A 12,918-nucleotide genomic window follows, 5' to 3' on the forward strand; every position below is an offset into this window, starting at 1 on the left:
GCCTTAGATTCAGCCCATCGTAGCAAAGGCGACGTTGCTTTGTACAAGTGAATGAAGGATTGTCTGAAGCAGAACATTAACCAGTGGCCGTGTCAGTCACCCGATCTCAACTCATTCAAGCTGCATTTCACTTAATGAAGACAGTCAGGCGGCTCGGTGACGTATCGGGGAACGAATTTGTCTCCAACAAAAGCCTCACAAAGGACGAAACCCATTCTTTTATGATGTCCGTGTAATTCCCCCACTTTGGACACAGATAACCTGAAATTAAAGCTTGGAATCTGCTCTTCAGCCCTCGGATACATTTATCATTTAACCGTAACTTAAAAAGCATAAATATTTCTGAACCTATCCATTAAAGTGAGTGAAATTGAAAGTCACAGGAGTTCTCCCTGCATTAATCTTCCTGCACACTCAGCAGCGTTGCATACATTACCCCCTTTATTGGACAAGTCCATTAATATGAAGATTATTCATTTCCGACCGCAGATCACCAGACAAGTTAACAACGTGAAAATTAAGACGCACATAGACGCCTCGGGGTTCTTGTGATTCCTCTTCTGCCAGTTGACCTATTAAACATATTGGATTAATGACGCCGGGGAGATTTTCACGAGGCGGTTGCAATACATCACCGACACTGCCGTCAACTCTGTTTCTATCATTTAACCTTTCCTCCGCTCCGCCGCCGCTGTGATCTATCTTCATCCTCATGACTGATAGCGTCATAGCCCTGAGTGGCATTTTGGTAAGTCTGAGATTGATGACATACTTTCAGGAGCCAAATGTGTGCCACGAAGATCTTTTACATGTAGTGGCTGCTTTTATCCACTTTTATCTTCATAATAGAATAACTCGTGCAGGCGATAATATGGTGACGTGGCAGTAAACACAAGTACAACCCAAAAATTAAAGCTGCAAGCAGCGATGAACGGGCCCTCGCGCGTGCAATTTTCACCAATAAAGGTCAAGGACTCAAGTCCGATGACACCTCCCATGACTCTTTATGTCAAACCATTCAAAAAATACGGCAGAAAACAGGAACTATCAAATATGGACCAATCAGATGAAGGGGGGTCGCGCTTTTTGGCGTCTATCGTCGCCACGGTAACGCTTTTGACTGAGAAAAGTAATGCCCATCGTCGTAGGATCGAGACATTTTGATGTATAACACACCTGGGTGCACGTTGCGGTTCGGGCCGCATTAACTGCCGAAGGAATGGCATAAATTGCGCCAAAATGACACGATTAATTCAAAATGGCCGACTTCCTGTTCGGTTTCGGCCATGGTGCCAAGAGACTTTTCTTTAAGTTGTGACATGATACAGGTGTGTAGCGATTTTCGTGCATGTACGTCAAACCGTATTGTGGGGCTTGAGGCACAAAGTTTTCTAGGGGGCGCTGTTGAGCCATTAGGCCACGCCCATCAATGAAAACCATTAAATATCACATTTTTCGCCAGGCCTGGCTTGCGTGCAAAATTTGGTGAATTTTTGGGCACGTTTAGGGGAGCAAAAAGGCCCTCATTTCGTCGGAAGAAAAATGAGAACGAGAAAAATAAAAATTCCTACAGATACAATATGGCCTTCGCAATGTCAGTGCTCGGGCCCTAATTAAAGAAGGCCAACTTGTAGAATTGAGTCATAACCACAAGCATCTTTATGACAAGACTTGGAAGATATACAACAAGAAGGTCACACTTCATCACGTGGGTTTCTGTGAGATCTCGCATTATACTGTATTTGTTTTCGACCAGGACAGGAGTCCAACATTGTGCTACTGTCGTTTCTAGAGCCAGGATACAAACTAGACCACACCTCCTGTCAGTTTGACTAATATCTAAACATGAAAAAAAAAACTGTTATAAGCTGTCGAATGTTAGAACTGAGCTGTTTGATGGCACCACATTTGTGCTACACGTTGAGGGCACTAAAGCATGCTCACATTTTGCTTTTTATTTAACATGAGTTCATCACTTGCAATAAACTACTTTTGTTATGTGCAACAATACCTTCTAGGTCGGGGGTCGGTAACCCGCGGCTCCAGAGCCGCATGCGGCTCTTTAGCGCCGCCCTAGTGGCTCCTGGAGCTTTTTCAAAAATGTTTGAAAATGGAAATCGATGGGGAGGGAAATATATTTTTTGTTTTAATGTGGTTTCTGTAGGAGGACAAACATGACACAAACATTCTGAACATTTTCCAATGCTGTAATGTGTAGAATAAATATTACATTTCAACGTTTCTGTTACAAGTTTTGCGTCATAGCCACGCGTTTCCACCAGCAGGGCGGCGCCAGGCAGGTGGCTGCTGTAAAACAAACCGGCCAAAGGGATTGTTTCCAATGGGAAAAAGAGAAAAATAACTAAGGAGAAGAGAGGATTCAGAAGACAAAAAAATGTAATCCTTAAAATAGGTAAAAACTAAACAATATGAAGGTTTTATTACTTTAAATCCGGATTAAATCCTTTTTTATTTTATTTTTTTGTTTTAATATTGTTCCTTGTGTTTCTATGTAATATATGCCAGTCATGTTTGTTACACGTTGACCCAAATATGTAATTTAAATTCTGATTAAATGAAAAAAGTGGATTCAACTTGAATAATTCACGTATTAACAAGTTGAAAACTACAATTAAAAAAAGAAATGAAAACATTTTTAAAAAACCAAATCCTTAAAATGTATAAAAACTAAACAATATGAAGGTTTAATTACTTTAAATCCTTAAAACGTATAAAAACTGAACAATATGAAGGTTTAATTACTTTAAATCTGGATTAAATCCTTATTTCATTTTTTTTTTAAATATTTTTGCTGGTGTTTCTATGTAATTTATGCTTAGTCACGTTAGTTGACCAAAATATGTAATTTAAATTGTGCGTTTCTACCAGCAGGGCGGCGCCAGGCAGGTGGCTGTTGTCTTCATTCTAAGGCTTATACAAGACTTTTCATTTTTTGCGGCTCCAGACATATTTGTTTTTTGTGTTTTTGGTCCAATATGGCTCTTTCAACATGTTAGGTTGCCGACCCCTGCTCTAGATACAGTCCAGACCGCTCCATCCACACACGCAAAGAGTCTCTACATGGACTGAATTCACAGCTTCCAGGGTGACTCTGCTCTGGAAATTGATTTCAGTTCTCTTGAATCATCAGTCTAATGTTTGACAGTTGGGGGATGGAGACCAGCGAGCGCGTTGATCAGCTCATGACTGGTCATCTCAAGTGCAGTCACACCCACGCAGCCATCCGCCTTGATTTTGATTGACAGATAACACATTGTGAAGAAAGAGCTGCGACAGCAACTCAACGAGCTGTTCCAATGCGTCATCCTTCAAAGTATTTCTGCTGAAACTGATTTCTGGCTGAAGGGCATGGAGGTGGAGGAGAGAGGAGGCAAGAGTGGAGCCTTCTATTACAGCTCTGTGCTCTCATCAGTTTAGCCCGTTATACCACCCATGATATGCAAAACTGCAGACAAATTCCTAACAAAATTAAAGCTGCAAGCAGCACACTCATGGCCCACATTCTTAGGTCAACAATACTATAAAAAGTGCCTTTGCTGTTCACATAAAACTCAACTTATCATCATAAGCATATCAGAAATGACACCACCCACGACTCTCTATGTCAAACCATTCAAAAGTATGGCAGAAAATAGGAACTATCAAATATCGACCAATCAGAAGAAGGGGCGGGGCTAATTTGCACCAATTTTGGTCAAGGACTCAAAACCGAGTCCGATGACACCACCCACGAGTCTTTATGTCAAACCATTCAAAAGTTATGGCAGAAAGTAGGAACTATCAAATATGGACCAATCAGAAGAAGGGGGGGCACGGTTTTTGGCGTCTATCGTTGCCACGGTAACGCTTTTGACTGAGAAAAGTAATGCGCCTCGTCGCAGGATGGAGACGCACATTTTGATGTATAACACACCTGGATGCACGTTACGGTTCGGGCGAAGAAGCGGCCGAAGAAATGGCATAAATTGCGCCAAAATGACACGACTAATTCAAAATGGCCGACTTCCTGTTCGGTTTCGGCCATGGCGACAAGAGACTTTTCTTTAAGTTGCAACATGATACAGGTGTGTACCGATTTTCGTGCATGTACGTCAAACCATATTGTGGGGCTTGAGGCACAAAGTTTTCTAGGGGGCGCTGTTGAGCCATTAGGCCACGCCCATTAATGCAAACCATTAAATATCACATTTTTCGCAAGGCTTGGCTTGCGTGCAAAATTTGGTGACTTTTGGGGCATGTTTAGGGGGGGAAAAGGCCCTCATTTTGTCGGAAGAAAAACGAGGATAAACGACAGATACAATAGGGCCTTCACACTGTCAGTGCTCGGGTCCTAATAATAACATGAATTGCTTTGCATTTATTATACATTAAGCAAAAAAACAGGAGATTGAAATCTTCCGTGGAAGTCGTATGTTCACATTTACATGGAGCAGACTTACGCTTGTATGGCCTCGGTGACGGATCCGATCTGGTTGACTTTGAGCAGCAGACAGTTGCAGGCTCGTTCCTCTGCCGCTTTCTCTATCCTCTTGGGGTTGGTCACCGTCAGGTCGTCCCCGACAACCTGGATCCCCACCTGGGCTGTGAGACGGGACCAGGCCTCCCAGTCGTCCTGGTCAAACGGATCCTCGATGGACACCACTGGGAAGGAGGAGGGAAGATAACGGTCTCGTGAATATTATCCTTAACACAAGAGGCTGGAAGGTTTTAATCACATCAAAGCATAGATGAATCTACTGTTAACTTCCTACATCCTAATTAAAACAAGACTGGGATCGTTTATTAGGACCAGGGGTCGGCAACCCAAAATGTTGAAAGAGCCGCATTGGACCAAAAACACAAAAAAAAATATGTCTGGAGCTGCAAGTCTTGTATAAGCCTTAGAATGAAGGCAACACATGCTGCATGTAATTTTTTTTTTCATTATGCACTTCGAGAAAAAAGTCGAAATGTCGAGAAAAAAGTCAAAATTTCAAGAAAAAAGTCGAAATGTCGAGAAAAAAGTCAAAATTTCGAAGAAAAAAAAAAAGTTGAAATGTCGAGATTAATGTTAAAGTACAATCTTGAGAAAAAAGTCGAAATGTTGAAAAAAAAGTCGAAATGTTGAGAAAAAAGTCGAAATGTCGAGGAAATAGTCAAAATTTCGTGAAAAAAGTCGAAATGTCGAGAAAAAAGTCAAAATTTCGAAAAAAAAAAAAAAAGGTTGAAATGTCGAGATTAGGTTAAAGTACAATCTTGAGAAAAAAGTCGAAATGTTGAGAAAAATGTCAAAATGTTGAGAAAAATGTCAAAATTTAGAGCAAAAAGTCAAAATGTCGAGATTAAAAAGGAAAGGAAAAAGGAAGAAAAAAAGAGAAAAAAAGGAAAAAAAGAAGAAAAAAGGAAAAGAAAACAAAGAAAAAATGAGAAAAAAAGGAAAAAAAGAAGAAAAAAAAAGGACAAATATTTTTTAAAAAGCTACAGGGAGCCACTAGGGCGGCGCTAAAGAGCCACATGCGGCTCTAGAGCCGCGAGTTGCCGACCCCTGATTAGGACCATCACGCATTGCAGAAGCAATAGTTTTCTTGGAACTTGAACCCCTTAAATTAATCTTCTGTGAAAGGATCAGAATAAATCTTTTAAATGTCAGAACCAGATAAGCTCAGTTGTCAGAGGAAGCCTTTTCTCTCCCAGATATTATGAAAAAACAGTTTGTGTTTTATTTCAGCTCGGCTAGACTCGTCTCTTCTTCTTTTCGTCGTCTGCAGTTTGTACAAAATGCAGCTACTGACCTCTTAAAGGGAAGGTGATCGTAAAGCTTCACCCCACTTTCTTTCATCATATGACAGGTTTTATTGCAGGTTTTTAATGGCCTGGGCCCACTTTAGATACATTTCCATGTCTTAATACTCCATCTAGAATATTAATGTCATCCAACCAGGAACACTTAAATGATCCAAGAAGTAATTGCAAATAGAGAAGGTCATGCGTCTGCAGTGGATGTTCCTGACCTGTGGAACAACTGGAGAACTGCTCAAACTTTTAAGATGCAATTCAAGACCCACCTTTATCTTGTTGACTTTTAACGCAAACAGAACTTGACACCTTGAGTTTATTCCTTATAGTATTTTTAATTTAATGCTTTTGCACTACTCTTAGCCTGTTGTATCCAGTTCATTGATTTCACAAATTATGTTTTATTGCATTGTTTTTACAGGACACTATTTTATTGCTGTTCGCTTGTTTAAATTTTGCTCTACAGGACTTTGGTGCAACTACTGACTGTCTTCAAGAGCTCTTTAAATGCATTCATATTGACAACAATACAAGCTTTTAACCGAATGCAAATCCACAAAGAACTGCATTTTAATAAATAACATTTCTCTTGCTAAATATATGGGTGGGATCAGTAAACAGGACGACGACGTTGCACCTGGGTAGTTGTTGACGAAGCCCTGGTAGATGTCGGCGAGCTCTTCTCCTGTGATGTGTCGCTGCGGGTCTGGTGGGGATTTGAAGTCCAGGTCGTATTTGCCGTCACGGTAAAACTCTGAGGCGGCCACGTCCATCCCCACCACCACCTTGTCCGTGAAGCCGGCCTTCTCTATGGCCGTCTGCAGCAGATCCAGAGCTGAGCAGGGAGAGGAACGAGGGGGGTGAGAAGATCGCAGGAGAAACACTGGAGGCTCCGCGTTCTTACTAAAGCTACAGAGATCATTGGGACTCTAACTGACCAACTGATGAGAAACTCAGTTAAAGGAGCTTGAGGCTCCTTTTAAGAAATGAGACTCTCTAGCGCCACCCTTCACCACGACGGCCGTTGGGGGTACTGCAGCCAACAGTGAAGCCGGCACGGGAGAACGGGGAGAACGCACATGCAGCATCATGTGACGTCACATCCACAGCCCAGCGCGGGAAATTCGGGACCGAATTGCAGCACATTTTGCAGCACACAGCCTGTTCAAGGCAAAGGAGAGATACACTAGAGGGCTCATTCTTTTGGGTTTGGAACGCTTCATCTGACATTATTACTAGAAAACTTAAAATGTATACAGATTTTTTTCATAAATCTTGCCACAATCCGGCCTCAAGCTCCTTTAATTAGGGCCCAAGCACTTTCAGTGCTCGGGCCCCTCCTAAACATGCCCCAAAAGTCACCAAATTTTGCATGCAAGCCAGGCCTGGCAAAAAATGTGATATTTAATGGTTTGCATTAATGGGCGTGGCAAAATGGATCAACAGCGCCCCCTAGAAAACTTTGTGCCTCAAGCCCCACAATACGGTTTGACGTACACAAAAATCGGTACACACCTGTATCATGTCGCAACTTAAAGAAAAGTCTCTTGGCGCCATGGCCGAAACCCAACAGGACGTCGGCCATTTTGAATTAATCGTGTAATTTTGGCGCAATTTATGCCATTTCTTCGGCCGCTTCTTCGCCCGAACCGTAACGTGCACCCAGGTGTGTTATACATCAAAATGTGCGTCTCGATCCTGCAACGACGCGCATTACTTTTCTCAGTCAAAAGCGTTACCGTGGCGACGCTAGATGCCAAAAAGCGCGCCCCGCCCCTTCATCTGATTGGTCCATATTTGATAGTCCCTACTTTCCACCATAACTTTTGAATGGTTTGATATAGAGAGTCGTGGGTGGTTTCATCCACTAAATGTCCAGGCCTGAAGAATCTACATCAAGTCATACAAGCTTCCACTGCAGCCTGAATGTGCAAAAGGGTGCGAGGGCCCGTTCATCGCTGCTTGCAGCTTTAATTATTGCTTGTGTCTCTTACTGCAGATGCGATTTCATTATGCACATTAAGTTGATGTATTTCACATTCAAGAAAAGTAATTTTGAATTTTGCATTTCAGAATCAGAGCCTCCTTTGTTTCAGCTTGACTCGTGCTTTCTCTCAGGAGCTGTTTGTCTGAGAGCTGGTTGACGTTGCATAGATTCAACCCTCGTCAAACTCTGGTCCTCACCTTCACTGTTCTCCAGGATGTTGGGAGCAAATCCTCCCTCATCTCCCACGTTAGTGGCGTCCTGGCCGTATTTATCCTGGATCACCCCCTTCAGTGTGTGGTAGAGCTCAGATCCTATCCTCAACGCTTCCCTGAGAGATGCAGCACAGAGGAAAAGCTTTCAAAAATGCAACGAGGAAATGTTTTTCAAATTCAATCAACTTAAGTTTAAAGATGGAGCTCTGGGGCCTCATTTAAAATGGAGTGCGTAGGATTCATACTAAAAGTGCACGTACGCCCAAAAGCCGAAAATGGCGGGCGCAAAAAAGAATCTATAAAACCGCGTGCACGCAGACTTCCACGCAATGTTCCCTTTATGAATCACAGTCCACCTGGAAAGCTGCGCAGCTGACTCCGCCCCATATCCCGCCCTCAACACGCCCATAAATCCATATGGATGAGCCTACTGAGCATGCGCAGTGGCTTCCTGCAGCCTGTTAGGGATGAATCCGGATGAATGCGTCAGAATGAATGAACGTGTCGAGCCACCGTGCCACTGAATTTCGCTGAGATCTGAGATCTAGATGTTGTGGATGATGTGGAGAGAGGACAGTGAAACGAGATTATTTGGTGGTCACAGTAAAAGTAGGAAAAGTATATAAATAGTATAAAATAAAGCGAGTGAGTGGCAGCACGTCGTTGCTGCCCCTTAGTGCCACGATCGCACAACGCAATTTCCACTGGGGGCAGGGGGGACATGTCCCCCCCACTTTTCAAAATCATGTATTTGTCCCCCCCACTTTTTACAGTTTAAAAACTAACGGTAGGCTCAGCAAATCATCAAGACACTCGGGACGGCGGCCCGGCAGCCCCCGCTCCCCCTCCTCCCTCCCGTCTCCCCTCAGAGCTGCTCAGGGCTGATTTATGGTTCCGCGTTATACCAACGCAGAGCCTACGGCGTAGGGTACGCGGCGACGCGCACCTACGCCGGACCCTACGGCGTAGGCTCTGCGTTGGTGTGACACAGACCATAATTCCGGCTTAAAAGTAAACAACATGAGCGCACGTACCCGTGCATGACAGGCAGACACACACGGGGAGAAGAGACTATTTCTTTAATTTTTATTTTTTTAAAAACTTTATCCTTATGAACGCAATTGTTATATAGTCCAACTTTCCTTATTTTAATCAGAACACTTTCTTTTTTCCTCTTCGGCGTGGAGTAGTGGGTTCGGAGCGGCACCCCCCCCCCCCCCCGCCGCCGCCGCCGCCTGCTCCGTTATCAGCACTATTTTATTATAAGTCTGATGTTGTGATATGTGATGACATTATTATATGACATGAATCTGGCTTCATTTCACCACCTCACAGCCTGCGTCGCCAGTTCCCCATGTCTTAAGTAAATTCTTACGGGAGGGTCCGAGTTGCCGTAAAGATAAGCAGATTTTTCGGTTAGTTTTTTCTTTTTAGATCCGAAGCTTTGCGTAGATGGCGGCTTCCGCAACTTTCAGGCGCTTTTTCTGCGCAAGCAAGCTTTATAGATGAGGCCCCTGATTCATATCATGTACTGGTGGTGAATGATGGACACGAAAAGAAAGAAAAAATAGAATTGCTTCAGCTTGTCAAAGTGTTCAAAAAGAGATCAATCTTACTTGAAGGATTCTGCCCCGACAGGCAGAACCATGAACTCCTGCATGGCCAGTTTGTTTCCAGCGTGAGATCCTCCATTTATCACATTGAAGGCCTGAAATGGAGAGAAGAGGAAGAGGGGGAAGAAGGAAAAAGAGTCAATCACAACCTTGATATTTTCATGTTTGGTGAAAAATTGACAATCAGGATGCATGCATTTGTTTGGTGAAAAAGAAAATTATAATTCGGGATTCTGGCAGGGCTGAAATCGCTCCCAACCAGCCCATCAAAACACAAACTAGCTTGTACACTTATTATAAGCTTATAATATATGTTTTTGTAGGATGGGAGGAAATTGGGGGGCCCTGGTGAAAACACACAACAGTAGAAACAACACTAAACATCCCCAAAATAGTCATTAAAGGGGACCTATTATGAAAAACAGGTTTTTTCTTGCTTTAACATATATAAAGTGGTCCCCCCTCAGCCTGCCAACTCAGAGAAGGAGGAAAGCAACCAAATTCTGCAGTGACTGTACAGCCGCCCGGATGATCCATCCAGTGTGATGTGGATCTACGAGCCAATAAGATTCTGCTCCCGTCATTACGTGACCAAAATGCGATTTACATAGGTTGGCCTCCGATGCGTGAAACCACGCCCACAACTAACTCCACCGGCCGGAGCTTCCGTCATTTTTCCGTAGCGGTGTATCGCGTCATTCAGGCAGCCAATCAGCACATGCCTCATTATCATAGCCCCGCCCACTCAGAATCCTGCATAGATAATGAGGTTAGAGAATGGGAAGATAAAGACATGGTTCAGAGGCTGAATTTCTAATTTATTTAGCAAAAAAAGATCAAAAGCTTGTTTTTAAGACATTCAAGGCCTGTTTAAAATAGGTGTTAGATTTTAAAAATACATCTGTCACAATGTGTCAAGGCTTGTGTGGTGAGGACCCAGATGCAGGAGAGTGAGGCAGGAGTTCACAACAAAAAAGGGTTTATTTCCAAAAAGGTACCAAGTACCAAAAACCAAAAGCGCTGCTTGGCAAGATAAAAAGGTCACACGGAAACAGGGATTAAAAACTAAAGCAAAAACTTGGCAGGACACATGGAGGGAAGCACAGTACGGAACTACAAGGAGCAAGGGAATGACAAGACCAGATATACACAGGGGATAACGAGACACAGGTGCAGACAATCATAGTACAGCGGATTACCAAAAAACTGTGCACTTTTTGAAAAAAGCATGAAACTTCTACCACTGTTAGATGATACCATGAGGTTTATTTTCAGATGTGGAGGACAGTCAGATCTGACCCCTGAGGCCCGGGAGAGGTCAAATTCAAAATGGCCGCCAAGAATATTGAAAAATGCTTAACTTCGGAACCAAGCGCAGTAGAAGAACATTTAAGATGTCATTTCCTACTAATTTCTAGGTGCCCATTCAGTTGGTGATACTTTTGAGACCAATAGAATTCAACAAAATGCCTTCAGATCAATGTCAAGGTCAATTTATCCAGACAAAGGGAGGCGAAAGACGGAGAAAGGTGGTTTATTTCCCAAATAATGAAAGTAACAAGTGATTTTTTTTATGATGACAAGAATTATTATAATAACTTATATTAATACAGCACCTGTCATAAAACCTACTGTAAGGTTGCATAACAATCAAACAAACAATCAATAATGGATCACATAATGGAAATCTAATTTCTTAGTCATGAAGGACTAAACCCTAACACAATCTCCCGAACAAAAACAGAGATCAGTACACGCAAGTGCAGCTTTGACACATGTGCATCGTCCAGTGCACCCTTTGCGGCAGTTACACCGAATCAGCTCATGGCAAGATTTTGATGCTTCAGGGAGAGCTGTCCAGAATGGCTGCCACCCAGTGGATTCTTTTCTCCAACCCCAGTCAGATGGGTCTGGGATGTTTGGATCCAAGACCAGTGACTGGTTCCATAGGTTGGCCTGAAAGCAAGTCCTCTTGATGTGCACCTTGAGGGCTGCCTGGGTTGGAGGGATGTTCTCCAAAGTCCTGGACTTATGGGAGAAAAGATATTTCCTGGCATCGTTTACCTCCATGCATGCACTGGTTCGGTCGTACATCAGCACCACAAATCGTTCGATCAGTGACCTTGATCCTTCGCTGACCTCACTTGGCATGGCCAGGAGTTCCTGCAGAGCATCAGTGACCTCTGGGAAAGAATTCCAAGTCTCCCAGGCTGTCTTCTTTCCTCGGCCAGCAAATGCAGACACAGTGTCACACCCAGTGAAAGCATGAAAGACGGGAGAGTCAGGCACTTGGCAGGAGTCATTGTGGCAACAATTTGGTGAATAGGAATGTACCTGAAGCTCGGTCCAACACCAAAGGCAACCCACAGCTCATCAGGAGCTATTTTGCTGAAAGAAGACACTGCCAATACAACCACGTCTGTATCAACTGTACATATGGTCACCTTCTTACAACCCTTCTGCACAGCATCTGCCGCGTGCAGAAGTAGCCGAGTGTCAGCCTCCTCTTGCAGGCATGGGGCAAGGCAGGCCACACATGAGTCAGTAAGAGAGCAGAGCACTCCAGTTCCATCAGTTGCATACAGTTCCTTGCCCTGTGCAACAGGCAGGCGAATGGCTTCTCGTGTCAGGAAAGAAAACAACTCTGTTTTGTTGTCATCGCATCGAAGGAAGTCCTTCCAGTTCTTGGGCATCGCATTAAGGGATGCCACTCTTCTCCTCATGCCCTTCCCCCTTTTCTGCCTTGTTGAGGCTTTCAGACTGGCAGATAAGTCTACATCCCAAACAAGGTCAACACAGGAGCTTACATCAAGTTGAGCAGAGATGTATGGTGCAAAAACAGTTTCAGCATACTCTTGGAATGTTCTTGATGTATTTGGATTCAGCATTTGAACCACAGCTGCACCATCTAAAATAACTGCATCAGCCACGGGGACACTCTTGTTTTCGGGCAGATTTGACTCCAGACATCGAAGCAGATCAGCTTTAACCCCAAGCCGAAGTTTTCCTCCACTTGACAGAGCTGGGGGTGCTGCCTGGTTTTCATGGGAAAATAAATTGTTGATGTCGCCATCTCTTGTTTGACACGAGATGTCATCATTGAAAAAAGACCATAGTCACTCTTCAGTGCAGCAAGTTGTGCCTTCTCTTTTGACTTGACCTTGACAGGTGGCCTGCTGAACAGTGGCAACTTGTTCTTTGGAAGAGGATGTGTGATAGGTGTTGTACACTTATCCAGCCTTTCAGTCACAAACTTGGTGTACTGCTCCTCACCAAGGGTAGCAATTCCTCTTACAGTGTCAGCTATTTG

General features: G+C 43.6%; 1 protein-coding gene across 1 annotated transcript in view; it reads right to left on the minus strand.

Moving 5' to 3' along the window:
* The window catches only part of eno2 (enolase 2), a 62,526-nt gene that overhangs the window by 16,523 nt on the left and 33,085 nt on the right, over positions 1-12,918 (minus strand). The window contains exons 7-10 of the mRNA XM_061741459.1: positions 9,612-9,703; positions 7,981-8,111; positions 6,434-6,631; positions 4,461-4,662 (exon numbers count right to left, since the gene is read on the minus strand). Of these exons, the coding sequence (XP_061597443.1) occupies positions 4,461-4,662; positions 6,434-6,631; positions 7,981-8,111; positions 9,612-9,703 (623 nt within the window). The remainder of the gene's footprint in view (positions 1-4,460; positions 4,663-6,433; positions 6,632-7,980; positions 8,112-9,611; positions 9,704-12,918) is intronic.

The sequence above is a fragment of the Cololabis saira genome, chromosome 15 (genome assembly GCF_033807715.1).
Source record: "Cololabis saira isolate AMF1-May2022 chromosome 15, fColSai1.1, whole genome shotgun sequence".
Taxonomy (NCBI): Eukaryota; Metazoa; Chordata; class Actinopteri; order Beloniformes; family Belonidae; genus Cololabis; species Cololabis saira.